Source organism: Phlebotomus argentipes, unplaced genomic scaffold, assembly GCF_947086385.1.
Source record: "Phlebotomus argentipes unplaced genomic scaffold, Phlebotomus argentipes genome assembly contig_2, whole genome shotgun sequence".
Classification (NCBI taxonomy): domain Eukaryota; kingdom Metazoa; phylum Arthropoda; class Insecta; order Diptera; family Psychodidae; genus Phlebotomus; species Phlebotomus argentipes.
The window spans coordinates 7,855,459-7,877,014 of NW_026776162.1; the positions used below are offsets into that span (position 1 = coordinate 7,855,459).

At 43.5% G+C, this 21,556-nt stretch overlaps 4 protein-coding genes across 6 annotated transcripts; 1 reads left to right on the forward strand and 3 right to left on the reverse strand.

Annotated features, from left to right (window-relative positions):
* Positions 1 to 652: 652 nt before the first annotated feature.
* LOC132265457 (inositol oxygenase) lies at positions 653 to 2,000 on the reverse strand. The gene is made up of 5 exons (XM_059766161.1): positions 1,894 to 2,000; positions 1,659 to 1,830; positions 1,192 to 1,537; positions 901 to 1,131; positions 653 to 842 (listed from the first exon to the last, which is right to left on the reverse strand). The coding sequence occupies exons 1-5, from the start codon at positions 1,909 to 1,911 to the stop codon at positions 734 to 736; spliced, it is 876 nt and encodes a 291-aa protein (XP_059622144.1). The 5' UTR covers positions 1,912 to 2,000; the 3' UTR covers positions 653 to 733.
* Positions 2,001 to 2,127: 127 nt separating this feature from the next.
* Positions 2,128 to 7,005, reverse strand: LOC132265455 (protein suppressor of white apricot). 2 transcript variants are annotated; one of them, XM_059766159.1, is made up of 6 exons: positions 6,457 to 7,005; positions 5,502 to 5,674; positions 4,614 to 4,786; positions 3,289 to 4,525; positions 2,396 to 2,606; positions 2,128 to 2,331 (listed from the first exon to the last, which is right to left on the reverse strand). In XM_059766159.1, exons 1-6 carry the CDS (start codon positions 6,657 to 6,659, stop codon positions 2,178 to 2,180), a joined length of 2,151 nt encoding a protein of 716 aa, XP_059622142.1. In that variant the 5' UTR covers positions 6,660 to 7,005; the 3' UTR covers positions 2,128 to 2,177. The 2 variants fall into 2 exon arrangements, with proteins under 2 accessions (XP_059622142.1, XP_059622143.1); XM_059766160.1 differs by having other exon boundaries at positions 6,144 to 6,569.
* A 62-nt stretch (positions 7,006 to 7,067) lies between these two features.
* On the forward strand, positions 7,068 to 13,802 carry LOC132264613 (trichohyalin). Of its 2 annotated transcripts, XM_059764867.1 has the most exons (9): positions 7,068 to 7,187; positions 7,292 to 7,496; positions 7,754 to 10,596; positions 10,657 to 11,293; positions 11,354 to 11,581; positions 11,653 to 11,724; positions 12,298 to 12,349; positions 12,637 to 12,749; positions 13,543 to 13,802. In XM_059764867.1, exons 2-9 carry the CDS (start codon positions 7,323 to 7,325, stop codon positions 13,696 to 13,698), a joined length of 4,275 nt encoding a protein of 1,424 aa, XP_059620850.1. In that variant the 5' UTR covers positions 7,068 to 7,187; positions 7,292 to 7,322; the 3' UTR covers positions 13,699 to 13,802. The 2 variants fall into 2 exon arrangements, 1 of the variants encoding a protein (XP_059620850.1); XR_009468537.1 differs by lacking the exon at positions 12,298 to 12,349 and having other exon boundaries at positions 13,543 to 13,655.
* Positions 13,803 to 18,192: 4,390 nt separating this feature from the next.
* LOC132265232 (odorant receptor 22c) lies at positions 18,193 to 21,341 on the reverse strand. Its single transcript, XM_059765810.1, has 7 exons — positions 21,026 to 21,341; positions 20,755 to 20,938; positions 19,624 to 19,835; positions 19,281 to 19,591; positions 19,125 to 19,223; positions 18,311 to 18,463; positions 18,193 to 18,243 (listed from the first exon to the last, which is right to left on the reverse strand). Exons 1-7 carry the CDS (start codon positions 21,339 to 21,341, stop codon positions 18,193 to 18,195), a joined length of 1,326 nt encoding a protein of 441 aa, XP_059621793.1.
* Positions 21,342 to 21,556: the final 215 nt, after the last annotated feature.

A 21,556-nucleotide genomic window follows, 5' to 3' on the forward strand; every position in this document is an offset into this window, starting at 1 on the left:
AAGTGGTAAAAAACACGGTGAATTTTTTACCTAGTGGTTCACAAAAGATCATTTTTGACCAACAAGGAGTAATCTAAAACACTCACAATGTTTTACAAAGTTGTAAGTAATTTCAATAGCTATCATTTGAGCCTAATTTGAGGAAAATTCGTGGAAAATTGGGCGAGATATGAGCACATAAGTGCGGCAAAGTGGGTGAAAATAGGGGAAAATGGAAAATAGGCTCTAAAAGGAAAACTTGAGGGTCTAGAGAAAAAAGGAAGGTACCGTTGAAAAGCTGATGACTCAAGGAATCAGAAAATTCACACTTCAAAAAAGGGCAGAAAAGTGTTGCACAGTGTAAGGGAAGGAAGAACACATAAATTAGATTTATTAAAATATTCTTGAGATCAATTAAAGACTTTTTGTTATATTCGTATATTGCTTATGCAGTCAATTTTTTTAAGTTATTAAAATTATCCGAATTAAAAAAAATCTTCAAGCCACTAATTTGCATATAATTTTGCTGAGAAAACATGATAAATGACTTCTCATAGGACATTTCCGATTAATTCGTTTCATGCGAATATTCTCTACGGGAATCAATGCAGCAAACTTCACACTGCTCAACAGGGTGTTTTTGTGGGGATTTAAAAATCTCAGTAACGGTCACTTCTGTGATCAATAGATATTAATATTTATTTATTAAAAAGAGTATTTTATACATAAGCAAAACCCCGAGTTATCATCATATTTACCATTCCAGCTCGCCTGTACAGTATTTGTCGATCAGCGACTGATAATACGGCCACAGAGCCTCGATGTCCGGCACTTTGGTGCTCTTCGTGTACAAATCGTAGCGACTGCGAGAGGAAAAGCATTAGAAATCCGCACCCGAAAGGCTCATCTTTCGCCACTCACTTGAAGCTCAGCACCCACTTCTTGATCTCCTCGTCCTCCGGGCGCATCAAGTGCTGATAGTCGCCCGATGAGTGCCACGGATAGAAGGAGTGATAGCGGATGATGTAGAGCGCCTGCTCCGGAAGTGCGGATCTGTTGTGCTTCAGCACGCGATACATGTACTCGTCGTGTCCCCATGACATCATTAGATTGCGCAGCCCGCAGTTCGGCTCGTACATGCCGCACTTGGTGCTGCAAAAGAGGCCAGAAGGCGTGAGATTGCGCGCCAAAAGTGGGTTTTCGGGTGTTTACTTGAAGGCGGGATTCTCGCCGTCTGGATTGCCGTCGAAGCTGTCGCTGCGATAGACGATGTGGTCTGACCAGAGACAGCCCACGGGAAAGGTGTCGCCCACCACCGCCCACTGTGGCTCCCCGTAGAACGCCATGACCTTGCCCAGATCGTGAATGAGGCCCGTGAGATGCAGCCAGTCGAGGTCCGGGTGCTCCTCGCGCGCTCGCTCGGCCGTCTGGAAGGCGTGCACGATGTTGGGCAAGTCCAGATCGGGATCCGACTCGTCCACCAGGTCATTGAGGCGCTCCAGCGCCTCCCGGATGGTGGCGCGGAACTTGGAGAAAGTGAGCCACTCGGCGTGACGCCCTGGAAAATGTTTTGCAATTCATCCGAAAAAGCCACACACACTATCGCTCGCCTGACCTCTGTCGCCGCGCCCCAGGGATTATCTCAGGGCGTGTAAACAGAACGGAATCTGCGTCGTTACCTCTCACGAAATCCACCGTCTGATTGAGATGCATCTTGCGATAGGTCAGCCTCACGCGCTCCTTCAGCGGATCCGTCGTGTCCACAGTGTAATCGCGGAACTTGGACGCACTCTTGTCCAGGAACTCAGGCTCCGGCCTGAGCAGTTCCGATGGATCTAGAATCAACGGCGACTGCAAGAAGAGTCACAAACTGAGAAAATGTGCAAATCCACAATTTGCACTCATTTTTCTCACCTCAACAAGAACCTTCATAACTCTTCACAATTTGTAGTTCACCAAATTAAACACTCTCTGCCCAAGAGTCACACTAAAACTGACTCTCTGTGCCATTCACTATCAAATTAAATACTCCGCTCGACGCTTTCGCTATCGCCACTGACCCGGTGGCATCACGTTTCTCGCCCGGCCACAATCAGCGGCCGGAGAGTGCGATTGCAGAACTCCACACACTCAATCTCTCTCTCTGTGTTTTATGTACATGTTTTTCTTTTTTTTTTTATTATCAAGAGCACGAGGAATTATCTGTGGCGCTCCTCGCTGCGCCTCCTGGAGGACTTCTTCTTGTGCTTCCGCTCCGGACTGCGCGACTTCCTCTTCTTCTTCTTCGCATGCTCATGCTTGGCCTTCTTCTTCTTCCGCTTCGCTCTGGACACAGACGATGACGATCTGCTCCTGCAAATCACGTGCATTCATCACATTAATCAACGCCGTCAGTCAGAGAACATCCACAACTAACCTTGATCTTGATCTTGTGCGTCGTTTTCCACTCCTCGATCGACTGCGACTCTCCTCCACCACATCCGGCACCACAATCGACGGCAGCGAGTGCACAGACACATCAGAATCCGAATTGTTCTGCCCATTGCCAACGACCGGCTGTGGCGCCACACTTCCTGACGCCGCCACTGTGGCATTTGCCGCCGCCGCCGCCTTCACGAGTCCTGAACCTGCAAAGCAAAACACACACAAAACATCACGCCATCAGTGCTCTGACATCAGACCTATTTTTCTGCGCACTATCGCGCAAAAGCATCCAAGGTCCAGCGAATTGAGTTTGTTAGTCAAGATTGCGAGTCAACTCTTCGACGTGTTGTGCTTTAAGAATAGAATTTCACCAATTGCACTCAGATTACAGTGAAAAATGCAACAGAATTAACTCTTCTGAGGCTCCGCCCACTTAATTGCCCCGCCCATCAATGAGAAAAACCCATAAAAACACATTCATTTGGGTTTTCTCCCACTTTTCAGATTCTCATCGCACCAAAATTGCAGTATTTAGTAGAAAAACGCATTGCAAAGATTGCAGATTGCAACATTGGTGGAATGAAGAAGGAAAGGCATGAATTTTCCAGGAATTGCAGACAATTTTGCACTCATTCTTACAGATAATTTGTCTGAATCACAGAAAAATAACTCAAAAAAGCACGAATTTCAATAAATTTTAACTTAATGTATTCTTTGGAAGGTTAGAAATCCACTAAACTTGTCAATATACTCAAATATTTCACTGATTTTGATGAATTTAACCTTCAACCATCAATGAATGCATTGAAAATGGGTGAAAATTGTGTTAATGAACTCAATTCTCTGTTCAGCGTGAAGGGTTAACAAGTGGTGAATAAAACTCACTTTTGATCTGTGTGAGAAAAGCCATTGCTTTCTTCTTCCGCTCCAATTGAAGTTGCTTCTCCTTGGAAATCAATCCCAGCTTCTCACGTGCCGCCGCCGCGAGTTTGTCACGCACCTTCTCTTCCGCCCTCTTGGCCTCCTTCTTCTCCTCCATCTCCAGAATCTCCTCCACATTGATGCCCAGATCTCTGCTCTCCTCCTCCGGCTCCGGTTTCTCCTCCACCGCTGCTGTCGGTGTCGTTGTGGCTTCTGGCGTCACACCATTCTTCTCTGCGCCCTCTTCATCGCTGCTCGGCTCTTGTGGCAGCGCCGGCTTCATGGGCACCGGCGGATCGTCCTTGGTCTTGATAGAGAAACACACCGGCGTCACAATCTTCGGCTGCACATCCTCCTTCTTCACCTTCTCCGGCTGCTGATTGTCACTCTTGCCGGCGGGCAGATAAATCGATCCGGTGACTTTGTAGATGTAATACCGATGATATTCTGACGATTCGTCGAGAAAGGAGAAGCGCGGATCCTGCTTCGTTCGCAGAATATCCTCAAAATCCTTCCCATTCTTCGCCACATACGCCGCCGTCTTATCTATGATATGCTGCAGTCCGTCCGGCGGCACGGGCAGATCAAGCTTGAACAAACTATTGCGACTGTTGCTGTCCTCGTCGCTCTCCGACTCTGAGTTGTAACACTGCGCCAGCATCAGTCCCGTTGAGATCTTCCGCACTTCCACGCTCTCCGCCTTCCGCCTGAACTCCACGCGCTCATTGTCCGGCAGCTGTGGCGTCGCTCCATTCGCCGCCGGACTCGGTTCCGCCGCCGCCTCTTCGTGCTGCACCTCCGGCGCCTCCTCAGTCATCTGCACAGGCAGCGGCGCGCCGGTGATCTTGCTGATCAACTGCGTGTAAGCACAATCGGCCGATGGTTTGTACTTCAGCACCGGAAGGCTCTTCTTCTGCACCATTTGCACCGCCGGAAGTCCCTCATTTGGCACCTCGTCGCTCCTCACCGCCGGCGCCACTTCGGACGCCTTCACATCCGCCTCCGCACTCGGATAGCGATTGTCCTTGATTGCCGCCAGGACGAATTTGTAGTAGCAATTGAATCTCCCATTCTGCGTGAGGAAGTCAAAGTGCGGATTATTCGCCTGTTTCGTCTTTATGAGAATCTCCATCTGCATTCCCTGAGCCGCAATAAAGCGCGCCGTCTTCTCAATTATCGCATTCAACTTCACCGTTGGCGGCTGTAAAGAAAAAGCGTGTCCACAGAAGAAGAAAAAACTCAATTCACGATAAGAAGAGTGTGATAAAACCAAAAAAAAACAGCCTCACCAATTCAATGTCCGTCGGAATGGGAAAATTGGGCGATGGCTCGAAAGCCACTTCGTCCACTTCCTCCTCCTCAACGCTGGACTGCTTCTCCGGTCCCGCCGCCGCCGCCGGAGCGTCGTAGTTGAAGCCAACTTGTGCATAGGAAGACGATTGAAGTCGCTTCAGTTCCTCTTCTGCAAGAAAAAAAAACACCAAATGCAAAACAAACTTAATCTCTGGGATTCTGGAGAAACATTATAAACATTTATCTAGTGTTGGATACAAAAACTAATCGCAATTCAGCTTCCTGAGCTCTAAGTTTTGATGGCTTTTTGCTGGTAAAAGGGAAGTGCTAAATGAGAAAGATTTATCAACTGGTGGTTTTGTTAACCCTCATCATGTCCCAGAGACGTTTTAGATTCTTTAAGTCATAAAAAAAACTCTCATATCGTCTTTCAGTGTAAGAATTTTGATCTTCCAAGAGATTTTCCACACAGAAACTCTAATAAATTTATTAGAATTTTGATAAATAATACAACAATTAATGAAATTATTAATTTTTTCGTGGGAAAATGTGGTAAATTGTAAGTAAAAAGGTTAGAATTTCCATTCTTAGGCTTCAAGTCATGGTCAAAAAGCTTTAGAAAGTCGCAAAATGGTAAGTTTTAGTGAATAAATCCAGAGTTAATAAAGATTTCGTCATTTAAGTGAATAAAATATGACGAAAGTTGAACATTTCAGACTTCAATCAATCGTTATGGGTTGTTAAAGGACAGAAAGAATGTAGAAACTGTCCATAAAATCACTCTGAGCGACTCTTTTGTGCGATTTTCCCACGTCTTGAGAGGGTTGACAGTGTCAATGGCCCAGAAAACGGCCAAACTTCAAGGACAGCGATGGTTTTCTCACCCTGATTGAAGTCCTCCTCGCGTTCGTTGTGATAGAGACTGAAGTAGCGCTCTTCCTCGCACAGCTGCTCGGCGCGCTGCTCCGCCGGCGACAGGTAATCCAGGCGATTCGTGTATCCTCCGGGCGGCGCCTCGTACACTTTCAAATCATTGAGCGTCGCGCGCACATCGTACCTGATGCAAGAGAGACGTTAGAATGCTGTTCGCGCCATTGAGAAGACATGAATTGAGGGTCATTTTGAGGGCAAAAGTAAGGGCAAATCATCAGAGAGAGAAAGAGCAAAATAGTCAAAAAGCTGGCTTTTGTGGCAATCTTCAGGCGCGCGCACTTCCTGCAAAGAGACAATCAATCGTGGTTGGGGCAATTTTGGCTCCTTTTTTTTGGCGTCCAGAACAGCTTTTGTCCAGCGTGTGATTTTCTTTTGTGAATGTGTGAGATAGGGAAATGTGTGTCTGTCGAATTAATGCGAAAAATTTGCCCATTTCACAGATTTTCCATCATCATCACGTCTTTGCAATATTTTCAAATGAAAAATTTCTCATGGTATTTTATATATATATATTTTTTGGTATGAAATCTTTGTTGTATTTTTGTTTTGGACATTGTTTTTGGGTGTTATTTATTTACAATTAACATACATACCACACCTGCGAGGGTTTATCAATAACACAACACAAGCTTCGGGAATGGCAAAAAATCCACTGTGTGTTGATGAAGGCGACTTTCCCGGATCCGTGGGACATTTTAATCAAACAACCGTTGCTGATCTGCTACAAATTTCTTGATCTATTTTTCTTTTCTTTTCTTTTTGCATGATCAAATTCTCAAACATTTTCTTTTTTTGTCATTTTTTTTTTTTGGAGAAAGTTATCGTTTTATGAAAAATCATCAGTTTTTTCCTTAGCTATTTTTTTGTTGTTTTTTAGAAGAGTGGCAAGAAATAAACATTATTAACCTGTCTATCTTTATAGAATTATCGTTCATCCAGGGAATTAGGTGCTTTCCTTGGTCTATGAATTGGGCTTTCTCGTCGTCCCGGAACAGGTGACACTGATATCCGAACACGAGGAGCTCCTCCTGATTCTCAGGGCTGAACTTTGAGCGCTTCCGGAGGATTCCAGACTCCACATGTCCAGAGCTTCCAGCTGATGCTGCCATTCTCACCACTCTCAATTATCACTCAACACCTCCACCCCGCAATCCCACACGGTGCTGTTTATCGCGCAGAAACACCTCTTTTTGGGGGAATTAGCATATTTTGGTATTTGGGAAAGTTTCTTCACCACCATATGTTAGGTTATGTCACTCAAGGATGTCTCTTGCACCGTTTTCCTATGTATAATTGACGAGAAACTGCATTTTCACAATCAACAAACATCCACGGCCACTCTATCGACGGTATAAAGGCGATTTTAACAATTTTTCACAGGTTTCTGTAGCAAAATAGCGATTAACAAAGATGTTCACAGCATTTTTTTCCAAGCCACACGCACTTTTTTCCCGACTGACGGCGCTCGTGATGCCGATTGTTGCACCACCGCGCGGATTTTGCGCAAAACCATCGCTGTCAAAGAGAGAGAGGTGAAAAATTCTTTGGATGTTTACTGGAGGAAAAGTGGGTGAAAGCACCCTTAAAAATTCCAAAACAGAATTAAAAACACACTAAATCCACTAGGAAGAAGTCTGGTGAGCAATTTTCTGTGTTATTCAGTCAATTATACGCGTACTTTGCATGAATTTCACTTGATAACACAATCATTCACACACGGTTGCCATGTTTGTCTTTGCAGCCCTTTTCCGCGAACTTTCCGGCACTTTGCGATGGCTGCGTGGAATCCGGCGTGGCAGGCACAGTTTGCCGCTGTGCAGAACATCAACGAGGCAATGTACAATGCCATGACGCCGGACCAGAAGATGCAGATCCAGCAGAATTGGCAACAGTGGCAAGCGTATCAGGAGCAATACGCTCAGTGGCACGCTCAATATGGGGAGCAAGTAAGTTCCCGGCCGCAAAAGCGCCCCAGGGATGATTATCAGATCGTCTGGAGGGCGATAGCTGGGAGAAATCATTGGGAAATGAGAGAAGAAGCTGTGATTTCAGCATTTTTGACTTCTCGCGATCAGTGACAGTCTGAACTTCAAGGGGCAAATAATTGGTCAAATTCAGAGCAAAGAATTGATGATTCTCTCTCTAAGTCAGCTGGAATTGATTAAAAGGCTTCTTCTCACTGTTTTCCCTGTCTTCTTTGCAGTACGAGAAGGAGATGCAGAAGCAGAAGCCGGCGCAGACACAACCGGCGCAGCAATTGAGATATCATCCGTACAAACAGGTGCAGCAAGTGCAACAGACTCAGCAGCAAGTCATGATGGCACAGATGCAGGCGAGCCAGAGCGCTTATGCGGGCTATCAACAGACTGTGGCTTACCAGACGCCATCTCTGGCGATGTATCAGGTTCAGGCGGCTTCCATTCCGCAGGTTCCGATGGGAATGGCACAGCCTCCGCCTCCACCACCGCCGCCAGAGGCTGAGCCGCCTCCCCCGCCGCCGCCGATGGAGCACAAGCAGCCGCATGGCCCGCAGCCGCTCATGGGACAATCATTCGGTGGGCAATTCAGTCAAAATGTGCAGCAGGATTGGCTGAAAGGGCCACGACAGCAGTGGAATGCGAAGAATCAGAGGCAGAATCAGGCGCCAGGAGGGAGAAACAATCCGAACCAGAGGAATCCCAATCAGCAGAATCAATTCAACCAGGGAAGGAATCAACAGAATCAGTTTGGCCAGGGAAAGAATCAATTTGCACAAGGGAAGAATCAGCAAAATCAATTTGGTCAGAAGAATAACAAGCAACAACAGAGTCAATTTGGTCAAGCGAAGAATCAGCAGAATCAATTCAAGCAGGGAAGAAATCAGCAGAATCCACAGAATCAATTTGCGACGAATCAGCGGAATCCAAGAGGTCCGCCTGGTCTGATGGACAACTTCCAGCAGAATCAGCAGAACTTTGGGCAGTTCAATCAGCGTCAGCAGAATTTCGGACAGAATCAGCAGCGGAATCAGCGCGATTCGTGGCAGCAAAACAGGCAGAATTGGAGCAATCAAGGGAGTCAGCAGCAAAACAGACAGTCTTGGAGTAATCAGGGCAATCAGCAGCAGAAGAAACAATCCTGGAGCGACCAAGGATACGATGACTACGAGCAGGAGGAAGATTACGAGGAGGAATACTATGAAGATCAGTTAAACGTGGCGAATGCGCAACAAAAGAGCAGCGATGATAAGTTTTACGAGGATAACTTCGATGATTGCCCTCAAGGATCGTCTCAATTGCCCGAGTCTGCTGACAAGAGTCCGCAGAAGGAGCCAGAAGCTAAGGAACCAGCGAAGGCAGTCGCCAGTGGTTCTCAGGTGGTGGACGAGGACGAATTGCGCTTCGATGAGCAGTTCAAGAAGTGGGAAGAGCAGTTCTTCAACTGGAAGCAGCAGAATGTCAATCATCCGGATCGCCGAGCGTACAGAGAGTATGAAATGAAATTCGAGGAGTGCAGGAATAATTTGCTGGAGCGTCGAGAGCAGATGAGGCGTCGCAAGGCGAAGGAGAAGATGGAAAAGATGGAGAAGACGAAGGATCAAGAGGTGCTGAAGGCGGATCAGCAGCAGGAAGCTGAGAAGCCACAGGAATCGACAGAGTCTCAGGAAGCTGATGAGATGCAGGATGTGAGGAAGGAAGAGCCGCAGAGGGATGAGAATTTGCAGAATCTCTTCAATTCCTCCACGTCAAAGTCAATTCCTGGATTGGATTTCTTGTCGGAAGAGGCGAAAAATGTGCCGGAAAGTGATGAGAAAGTGGACGCTGTGGCGAATAGAGGAGCGGATTTGGCTGAGATCTCCAAGAATATCACGTCACTGCTTCAGACGTCGAACTTGATGAACATTCTGTCGATGGTGAAGGGAAGTGGCAAGGAAAATGCGCCGCAAGATTCGCCCAATCAGTGTGATAATAACAATGCGAGGCATCAGGAGAATGTCGAACAGTGGAATGACAGTGAAGATCCTTGGGCTGAAAGGGAGGCGGAGAGATTTGGTGGCTTCCAGGGTCAAAGGGACTTTGGGCGGCGATTTAATGATGATCGCGATCGAGGATATCAGGACAATTTCCATGGGCAGAACGAGGGTCGATTTAGAGACAATTTCAGACAGAATGATGCTGGATTTCGAGGTAATTTCGGCCAGAATGATCGCAGATTTGCCGATCAATATGGCATGAATGATCGCTTTGGCGATCGTGGAAGGATGTTTGATGATTATGCGCAAGGACGAAGGTTTCAGGACTTCGATCGCGGCATGAATCGGCCGGAGGAGGAGAATTTGAGTCAACATTCGGGTGGAAATTGGCGAGATCGACGCTACGATTATGCTGATCGCATGAATGACTTTGATAACTCGCACAGTTCCTTCTCCAATCACAACATCGACGATTCCACTGACTTCCGGCCGGCGCAGGTGATTGACTACACAAATATGCCCAGAGAATCTGTCCAGGAGCCGCTGAACAGCCGGAAGGCCTTCGATGACATCCTAATTCCGGCGAAAGTTGTGGATTATGGACACAAGAAGACGAGCGATTCGACGCCTTCGCTGGGCAATCGAAGGGAGGATTTTGTGCTCAACATGACGACAATCGACTATGGACACGCGTCGAAGGATAACAAGGGGAAGAAGGGCAAACCGGAGGTGGCAAAGTTCCACAGATCGAAGAAGGATCTCAAGAAGATCCAGAGAGAAACGATTATTGAAGCGGCCAAGAAGAGGCGAAAGCAGCGAGTGGAGAAATTGACAGAGATTTTCAGCAGCACCGCTGAATATCCTGGCAAATGGACACTCATTGGTGAGAGACAACCTTTCCCGGACTTTCCCACCAAGAGAGGCGCCCGGAAGACGCGCAGCGGTAAGAAACAGTTGCCGAAAGAGCAGCGACGAGAGTTGGCGAAGAAAGCGGCGGAAATGAATAAGCTGGAGAATGCTTATGAGGGCATTTCGGATGATGAAGATGACGATGAGTTGGAGATGCAGAAAGATGAAATGGAAATTATTGACTTGTGAGTGAATATTTTGGTAAGTTTTTGTGGATGAAAAATCATGCAATTTATCGTTTTAAGGGATGACGAATCTCTGCCAGATGTTGATGAAGTGCAAGGAGTGCAAGGAGTGCAAGAAGTGAAGCAAGAGGATGAAATGAGTGATGCATCGCTTCCGGATGCGGGAGAATTTGATTTTCCGGATGCTGAGCAATTCCTGAGGGAGCAAGAATTGAAGAGAAAGGCGAAAGAAAGTGCGGCAAAAGAGGAGAAATTGCCTGTTGAGGAGAAGACGCCATTTGTGGTGGCAATTAAGGAGATTCTAGAACAGCCACATCGAAAAGTGCGACCGAAGAGGATCTGTGTTATCTTCCGAGGACCGCCGGGCAGTGGCAAGACGTACTTTGCCAAGCTGATTAAGGACAGAGAAGTGGAATTTGGTGGTTCAGCGCCGAGAATTCTCAGTATTGATGATTATTACATGACTGAAGTGGATGAAAAGATGTTGTGTCCGGAGACAAATAAGCCAATTGAGGTGAAGAAGCTGATTTACACCTTCGAAGAGGGTGTTGAGGAGCAATATATGCAGTATTTGCTTAAATCCTATCGCAAGACGATAACAGATGGCTATTTTGACTTCATCATTGTCGATTGTGTCAATAAGGATCTTGGGAAGTATCAGGATTTTGTCAATTTTGGGAAAGTCAATGGATTCACGGTGAGTTGAGGGGGAATTTTGTGTCTTTGGCAGGACTAAAGGTGGGCTTTTTTTTGGCAGGTTTTCACTTGCGAGATGATCTTGGACGCGGAGACGTGTTTCCAGAGGAATACTCATGGCAGGAAGAGGGCGGAGATTGAGGAGATTCTGGACAAATGGCCTTCGCTGCCGGCGGATGTGGTGAGAATCAGTCAGAAATCACTGGAGGTTCTTCATCAGGAGGCTGAAGAGCGACGAATGCAGACTGAACAAGTGACAGAAGAGCAATTTTCCGTGAGTTCAGAATGGGTAAATATGATTTCTCTTGTGATGTGAAAGATGAATTTCCTCCCATTCACCGTTGGTGGAAACCTTTTCAGAATGAAGATGAAGATGAGGAGGAAGAAGAGACTGAAAAGGATGAAAATGACACAATTGATGAGGCATCAGAGGTGAGATAAATGATGAAAAACATCCCTTTTTTAATGACAGTTTACAGGAAAAGTGCCAGTTGAAAAATGAATTTACTCCAAACATTGCGCAAACTAAAAGAAAATTTGTCTCTTAAACCCTCAAAGTTTCAAGTTTCAATTTAAGTCAAATATTAATGACAAAAAAAAGAGTCTTTTTAGGGCCGTGAAAATTTGTCTCTCTTGAAGTCAATGAAAAAAAGAGAAAAAAGTGCGCGTTATCTTGAGAAAACAGTCACAGAATCGTTAAATTTTGTCTTTAGCTCTTTTTCACTGTCATCAATCAATAATAGCGGGGAAAATTTAATGATTCTCATAAAATTTGCCCACGCAAGAAAGAAAGAAAAAGGAAAAAAGAGCTCTCGAAAGTGGGTCGAAAAATATTGCGAGTGTCTTTTGCTGTTCATCATTTTTTGATGGGTGGAAATTTGGTTGAAGAACAAGAAGAAAAAAAACAGCTTTTCAAAGAAAAGAAACACAGAGAAAATTTGCATTAAACAGCAGAAGATGAGAAACTAATTAACCATTGGTAAATCATCAATTCTTCGAATATAGTTTGGATTGTTGAAGAGTAAATGGGATTCGGATCGCACAGAAGAACAGCTAGGTTGGTATTCTTTATCACATTTCTTTCTCCCCGGAGACTCAACTCAGATGGATGAGGACTTTGAATGTAGAGTGTAAATGAGTCTCTCTCGTCCAACTGCAGTTGAGCCTCTTTTTGTGGTCCGGAAGTGTCTTCTTTGTGCATCGAAAGTCACGATGAGGAAGAGATTTCTGGGCTGTAGAGAGAAATTCACACTTAGTTTTGCAATTGATTTGCAATAAACACGTTCATTACTAATGCAAATACCATTTGTTCTTGGTTGTGTTGTGCTGTTTCGGCCACTGAAGCGCGTCTGGATGGCACGAGCAAACCGCTGAGGCACACGACGATGGAGGATTTCCTGCAGGACGCGGACGATCTGATGGTGTTTGATAAAGACTCAAAACCAGGCCAAAAGAGGGTGAGTTTTTCCGATTGATTTTCTCCAAATCGCGAGATGAGCTTTTAGAATTCTCTTCAATTGTCAATATGAAGAGTTTTATCAATTTTTCAATGAAATTATCGTTTTTCTTTCGTCGAAGAGCGAAAAGCACATTTGATAGAGAATTTATCTACTCTATGAACTCTAGGCTAGAGCAGATGATGTGCAAAATTCTTCGATGTCAGAAATATCGACTGAAATCTGCAAAATGTTTTCAGACATTGCAATATTTGCCTTAAACATTGTCTTCTTCACCAATATTAAACAATTAAGTTGCAAGAATGTCTTGAGAAAGTTGTAATTTAACTTGAATTATTCAAGCGAAAAAATTCACGGAATCACAATAATTCTCGATCAATTTTCAAATTATTAGTTGTAATCTGGTTTCTTGAAGGTTTTTCTATCGCATTTTTATTATCTAATCTTTAGATTAGAACGTGTTTACACGTTTTGATTGTAATTTGATTTTTATTTGCTTCTTATCGATTTAATTGACGTTTCTTGGCAAGTATTTTAGCTGTTTGGTGATTAAAAATGCAATTTGGACAGCAATAAATGCACAATTTGCTGTATTTCTATTGAAGAAAATATCCGGAAATACGAATGATTTCACTTTGCCTCAGTTTTCGATGTATTAACAGCGAAAGAATTATGATTTAGCAACAGAATCTGTCCATAGTCAGTAGAGAAGTGCAAGAATGGTGTGTCTGTGGGGCTTGAGGTGTGCCAAGAGATAAGAGAGGGCGCTGATCGCTGTGGTGTTGCGTTGCAGGTGCGCTGGGCGGACATTGAGGAGCGCCGGGCGCAGGAGAAGATGCGCGCCATTGGCTTCGTGGTGGGCCAGACGGACTGGAGTCGCATGATGGATCCGACGCAGGGCAGCTCGGCGCTCACGCAGACAAAGTACATCGAGCGCCATCCCAAGTAGATCTTCTTCTTCTTCAGCAACAACAACAAATTGCACGGCATCGATTGGCCGCGCTGTGCGAGGCATTGAAAAAAAAACAGAAATTACACTTTTATTGCAAAACATGACCTGGAACTTTGTCTTTGCGATGCGCCCAACTCAAAAGTGTCTGGGGCAATTTATATGGAAATGAAATTTTGTGTTTCAAATATTTTTCACCCCCGGCGCGCCGAGGGGTGGTGAAAAGTGTGGCGGACACTTTTCATGTGGGAATTTTGACGATGTTCGAGGCGAGTGTGTTCGGACAAAGTGTGCACATGAAGTTTTCCGCTCATGAATTTTCCAGTGCGGCAACTTGTGTGTGTGTGCGCGAACGGGAATATTTTTTAATTAGAAAAGTGAAGAAAAAGTTTGTGGAATGCTCGAGTCTTGACCGTCGTGAAGGTATTTGCATACCTTCAGCGGCCAGTCATTAGCTGTGCACGTGCGAATTGACGCGTGATTAGTGCGTCAAAGTGTGTCTGCTGCATCGCAGGGGAAATCAAGGTGAATGTGTCGTGTTGGTTGACCCCGCAGCCATATAATATTCACCCCATGTCGCACACACGGCGAAATATATTCAAACCTAATTACTGACCAGCACTCTAAGCGCCCGCAAAGGGCGGAAGTCAGCTCACGGGGATTTCAAACGGTGCGCCGAGGCGCCGATCGTCAGCTGAGAAGCTGTGTTGAATTCACTATTCAAATTGTGCTAGATTTAATTATGCCTCATGAAATCAAGAGCAGATTTCTGTGTGCATTCAGCGCGTCGAGGGACGTTGTGAAACGCCCCAGAGTTGCTCCACTTCATAGATAAATATATCGACGGGTGAATCGAAAAGTATGAAAAAGGCAAAATAGCAATTTTTCAGCAGAGCGAATTCAAAATTTAGTGTTAATACAGCTGAGAAATTTGCCAAATTTACTTCAAAATCCTCAAAACGTCCGTTAAAGTGTCATTATTGCTCTGTATTTATTGTTTTGTAAGTATTTTAGTTGCTTTTATTGCGATTTACTGAAATTTTTGTCTGAAATATGGCAAAATTGATTGAAAATATTAATTTTCCAAAGTCGATTTTTAATAGTCTTGTAGTTGATTTTAACCAAACAAGTTCTAAAAATCATTTTTTCATACTTCACTTGAACTTTTCTTCAAAGTTTTCAAGTGAAAAAATATAAAAAATTTGAGAAATATTCATTGAAAGTATAAAAAAACATTTTAGGATAATTCTGAAAATTTAAAAATATTTTCTTAAATGGCATTCTATGCGTTTGACTGCAATTTTTAAGACATTTTTCTTAGTAAAATTGTACGGCGTAAATAATGAAAATTCAACTTTTCATTCAGAAAATATGACAATTTTTTCTATTTTTTTTTACTATCGTCTCATAAGATACAAACTCTTAAATTTTTTGTACAGAAAGAACAAATTAAAAGCTTTTCAAAAATACTTACGACGAAAACTGTGATAAATCGACTTTTCATAGTTTTCCATTCACCCGTCGAATATAAATTTCATATCTGTTTACCGGGAAATCCATAAAATTTCCTCCCGAAGAGCTTTCCTAACACACGCGATGAATATTCAAATTATTCTCACCTAAAATATGTCAAATTTGCATCAAATTGCATTAATAAATGCATCAGGGAAATTTGATGTTGATTATTGTCATTAATTTTTCCGCAAACTAATGCTTTTATAATATGCGTAAATCCGTTGTTAAATGAGTGATTTGAAAATCGTTTTTAATGGATGTCAAAAGGATAATTGAAGCCATATTGAAGATCACATTTAATTGATGCTTTTTAGTCATATAAAATTGACTACATGATAAAGATCAATGCGGAAAATCTTGATGGCTGAGTTGTGACACGTCAGCAGTGTTGTGCCTTTACATGGTAAAAAATACCTCTTTACATTTTACATGTAAAGAATGTGTAAAAAATGTAAAATGTAAAGTAAAATGTAAAATGTCAAGTAAAATGTAAAAATTCTTTTCTGAAGTTTAAAAACTAGTGAAATTCCCGTGGAATTCCCGTGGAATTGCAGAAAATACTTTTTGTCACATACGCGATAAGTCACAAAATTGTAAACAACAGTGAAAACTCAGGAAAATGTTGGAAAATTTGTTTGACGGAATATCGAAGTTTTACTCTAATTTTACAAGAAAATTTGCTAATTGAACGTATATTTTTGTATTCTTTTCGAGGTTTTTGAGGACTTCCAGGATTGCACGAGATTAAATTTTTGCCTAAGAACCATGAAACCGAGAAACCTGTCTGCACATTTTGGTCTAAATTACCTAAACGAGAGTAAAATTCACAAAACTCTTAATAATTTTGGCTTCATGGAAAAACGCCTGAAGTAAATTTCCGTTATTAACGAATATTCGATTCGAAAAATTGAACCCAATTTTCGTATTTTACATTTTTTCTTTACATGTAAAAAATAAAGTGTGTAAAGAAAATATTTTTTACCATGTAAAGAATTGTGTAAATGTAAAAATGTAAAAAATTCGCCCATCACTGCACGTCAGGCAAGTAAAATATTCTTGGAAATCCTTCTAAGTTGATTTTTCTGATTTTTCGTCTACAATTTTAAGGAAAAATGTCAAAATCTACGTGAAGAAATGAGAAAATGTGTAGTTGTGGTGCAGTTAAGTGAGTTTGAATACCTAGAAAGTGAGGTTAGAGATTTGATGGTTGAATTTAGAGTCAACAGAGGGCGCTAGACAGCAACAAAGATGGAGGAACTCAACTGTCTGGATTTAATCGATTTAATAAAAAATCAAATGAGAAATAAATGTATTTTCTAACCATTAGAATGTTTTATTCATTCATTGCACCTTTTAATTGTTTGTGACAGAGTTTTTTTTTCATTTTCTATTTAGTTTGTACTGTAAATTAAAGTGTTTGATTGTTCAGTGCACAGAAGTGATTAAAAATACACAAAGAAAGATGGCGATACTTTTGTATTTACTTTCTAAATTTTCCTTTTTGGAATATGTAGGGGTAAGTGGGGCAGCTTCTGATTCAAAATGCTGTTCCAACTTTAGGATTTTTTCTTGAAAAATCGGCTGAATATATTGCAATTATCACAACGCTCAAATAAACTCTCGTCTATTGAGCTTCAGAAAATGCCTTTCATTGGGCATTAAAACTGATCCTTTTTCCTCTAAAGGAGAATGAAAATAATATTGTAATTTATCTGAAACTGCACCGCACGGGGATGTTTCGGATTGCTGTGGGGATGTTTCAGATTTTCACTTATATTTACCATAAATTCCATTGTGGAATTGTCGAATCGCGGGCAAATGATCACTTTGGTTTCTAATCTACACACTGAAACTGTTTAATTCCCTAAAAATCGCCTTTAAAGTAATATTTTCGCGACTTTTCTGGACCCTTGCACGGACTGTCAAAATTTCTGAGCGAAAAGCAAGTTGCCCGTCATTTTTCCTGTATCGCAACGCCACCATGCGTGAGTGGTGGCAACTTGACGCGCTGCGAAAGTTCCGCGCAAAATGTGCTTCTCGAAATTTCTGCTCTAATCAGTGATTTTCGCGTGTATTTTCTCACTTTTCAACTAAGAAGTCGTTTAACGTGATGAAGCAATGCAGCACAGAACGGCACTTTGTGAAAAATCTTCAATATTTGCCACAAGAAAATTTCGACCGTAATGTTGCGTCAGACTGTCAGAGCGCGCTGTTGTCAGTCTGTGGCGATCCGAAACTGCCCCGTGTGCAGTGTTTGTGCATTTTCCACCACCCACTGAAAAGGCCGTGATCAGGAGGAAAAGTTCGGGCATATTTAGAATCTCTACTTAACTCTCAATAACCTTTGATTGTGTTTCACGCGAATTGTGGCTTTTTTAATGGAGAAAACACGCAATCAATTCGGCAGCAAAATTCTAGTTTGTGAGTGATTTTCAATTTTCACTTATTTTATCTAAACAGTAAAGGCTATCCTGTGCAAATTTTCGTCAATTGTAGTCCTTAAGGACTACAAACATTGTGTGAAGACCAGGAATTTATTCATGTAAAAATCTCTGAGAAAATTAAGAAATCTGAAGCTGCCCCATTTACCCCTATAAATCTTTCTAAATGTCATAAATAACATGATCTTATCGCTAATCTAGAGCATTTTGTAAGTCAGTGTCCGAATTGTGAAGAAAAAAAAGCATCAATTGTGCTCTGCGAAGAGATTGCAATGAATTTATTAATTTCAGCAGCAATTTACTCCCTATTGTAGTCCACTTGGTGGAAAACAGACAAAAAAATATCCGTCTAGCGTGCGCCTTGTGCAGCAAAGTGGATGATATTACGGTTATGGCGCTCTTCAGCTGCTTTTCCTCTTCATCATTTTAATTTTATGGCATTGCGAGGGAAATCCCATTCGCCATCATCATCATTACCACATCTTTGCCGGTCGATGTTGTAAAAATCGGGCCTCTTGCGGCGCGATGTCTCTCGTCTCTAGAGGAACGTCTTGAGGAGGGCGATGTAGGAGCCGGCGGTTCGTAGGATCTGCAAAGAGAAATTGGGTGGCAATTGCAGATGCTTGTGCGGAATTGTGTGTGTGTGCGATACGCACCGTCGCGAATGTTTCCAGGCTCGCCTGGAAGAATGGCACGAACACTCCGCTCTCCCGCTGCGCCCTCGTCATTAGCATTAGCAGCAGACGACGGACGTCCTTATTGGATTTGTACCACTCGAAGAAGTATGCTGAGTTGCAGATCTCGCCGCTCTAATTTTTTTTTCGGATATTGTTATTATGTATTTTGCATCCAGTGTGACAGAGAAGGAGCAGAGAATGGGGGAGAAAAGGATATCAGACACAGAGTCTAATGATCCCTAATATTCATTTGCAACCACTGTGATGATGAATATTGGCTCTGTTAAGCTTTCCTTCTCTGCCGCTTCGCTCCGAGAGGCAAAACTTTGCTTTGGCCATTGCTCAGGCGACTGAATTTGCGGCAAAATCTCAAAATTAAGTATGGAAGAGTGTGAATTTATTGCAACTCGTGAAAGAAACACGATTAAGTGCTTCTGAATCCTTCATATCAAGCACTTAAATTCGCTCTAATTGCTTGGAAAGATCTTGTGTAGAGTTTTATTTGAATAAAATTTAGATTTTTTCGCAATTTTTTTCACATATTCGTTACTTTTTCCAATAATAAATGCAAAAACTGTTTATTTTCAGCAATCTTGTGCTCATTAAGGGCAAAAAGAGTGATGTGAAACTCTGTCTAACACTGAATTTGTCCCCAAAACTCCGGCTTCACTTGAGCTGTGCTGGATTTGGGATTGTCTGTGGGGTTTTTTGTGGCCTCGCTGGCGAAATGGGCGCCAGAAATGGGGCACAGAAGAGAGAGAGAGAAGAGGAAGTGTGGCAAAAAACAACTCACAGAAGTTGATATATAGCTTCCGCCAATGGAGTACACAAAGAGCTGTGTTGTGGCCGCTCCGATGTAGTTGACATAGAGGAATATTGCTAAGCCGGACGACTGGCGAGGAGAGATTGGAAATATAATTGTGCATTTCTCACATTTGCAGATCTTTACCAGGATTAAGTTGACAGAGCTGAAGCAGATGACGAAGGCGGCGGAGAGGAAGTGCATGAGGATGTTCGGCTGAAAGATCTTCACCATTTCCTCGCACAGCTTGATTGTGTCGTCCTGGCGGCGCACAAAGGCGCTCAGGCGGTGATAGATGTGTCGGCTCTGCTCCTCCGTGAACGCAGAATCGTCCTGCGAGGGACGCTTGGTCAGCAGAGGAGCTGCAAATGCAAGGGTGAGAGTGAAGCGATACATTCGAGCACAAGAACAACCTAATTCTGCCTGGCCAATCTGGCCGGCGGCTGGGGGTGAGTACAGGCAATTTAATGTGAACAATCAGAGGGCGTGCAGAAATTGAGGCAATTTAACACACCAATCTCACGATCAACGAGAGTGTTAATATTCGTCTGGATGATCTGAAACTGCCCCGAAATGTGGAGGCACAGCCCGACAAAGAGTCCATCCATGCCAATGATGCCGGCGGCCGTGATGTAGCCGGAGTACGAGAGTATTATGTAGGTTATTTCGTACACAGGACTCTGGCTGGCGTCATAGGGAAACCTATAAAATTACAATAAATTAACATTCTTTCTCGCCTCCCACGGAGGAACACATCTTCTCCCCATTTTCTCCATTGATGGCCATTCTTGTTAATTACATCGCTCACTCTCACTGCTCTCTCTCTCTCTCGCCCTCTCTGTGGGCGCACTTGAGGGAGAGAGTGCGGGGGTGGCTTCTTCCACCCCCCAACCATTTATTTCCATTTCTCCGGTGAATTTTGACCAGAGGATTAGGGTTTGCCCGCCCTTTTGCAACGTGCTGTGTCAACAGGGAATGCCTCTCTGGTCGGTTAATTCTTCCTCCACGTCGCTTTTTTTTTATTGTCCTCTCGCAGATTGCAAAGAAATGGACGAGCAAAATGTGTTTGTGTGTGCAAAGCTATTCATTTTAAGTGGTTTTTGATGACTTTTCTCCATCCATTTCGCTCAGCATCCCAACCAATGTTTCATGGATGGGAAAAATCTCGTGGCGGAAAAGAAGCATCTTCAAAACTCCAACTTGACTGCCATATTTAATTTTTAACAATTTCGAAGAAATCCCAGAGTTCAGCAGAGGCGCAGTGACTCTAAAATATCTAAAAAGCCGCGTAAAGCTGTTGCTTTTCTTAATGCACAATTTTTATAGCTTGAGAAACGTGTAAATTTGATAAGGATTTTGCATCTTTTCTTGATTTTAAATAGATTTCTTCCAGAAAGTGCAATTAATTCGCAGTTTTTCTACGTAAAGTGTGAATTTTTCTAATACTGAATGAAAGTTTGAAATAAAAGCTTCATGAGTGTCTTTAAAAGACTGTTTCAGTCAATAAATTCATTACTTTGAGGACTTATTTCAGTGAAGAATTGGAGCATTAAGACCAAAAAACGGAGTTAAAGCGGAATCTTATTGCGACTACGGCACTGCTGAGAAGCGCTAAACTCACACGGACTTGAAGGGCAGCTCCCGGAGCGTCTCTCCGCCGGTGTGCTTGGCCCAGAGATACTTGCCGATGGGGATGAACACGTAGGAGCAGCACGTGGCGCTGGTGAGCGTGGCCAGGATCAGCGTTATGGTGCGGCTGAAGTGCGAAAGTCTTGCGTTTATGGCGATGTTCTCGGCGTCGGTTTCTGTGTATTTTTGAAAAGGGGTGGAAGAGCAAACAGGGCGCGGGTTAATTAGAAAATCCGGCGTCCATAAAACAATGCCAAACATGCCGGCGAGATAGAGGTGTCGAAGTGTCTGCAGGACCTTGTGTACTCTGCGCCGGCGGGCCGTGAGCAGTAAAACTTTCATGGCTGTGACCATTTTTGTGCTGGACGGACAGAAGCTGTCGCACACCAGCGGCAGGTCATCAATATTAACGATGCCAAATGCAATTTCCGCCACTGTGGCCGCGACCAGGATAATCAGATTGATGGCGGTGTGCGTGATCGCCCGTGCGTTCATGTGGCGCTCACTGATGGGCCACATGCCGATGAAGCGCAGCACCACGCCCTCGACTTGGAAAAAGCGCGCCGCGCTCACGCTCATGATGGTTTTGTGTGTAGTTTTTCCCGCGCCACACTTTCCCGACTGGCGTTCCGTAATTGGAGATAAATGACTTTATACTCGCACCGGCATTTTCATCGCCCGACCACTATATATGCCCAAATTAATTATTTCATAATTGGCCGAACGTTAAGCCATAGAGTTTTAATCCTCCCCGTCACAGAGTTGGGCAGAACCGGCCGTTTCATTTTCCCACA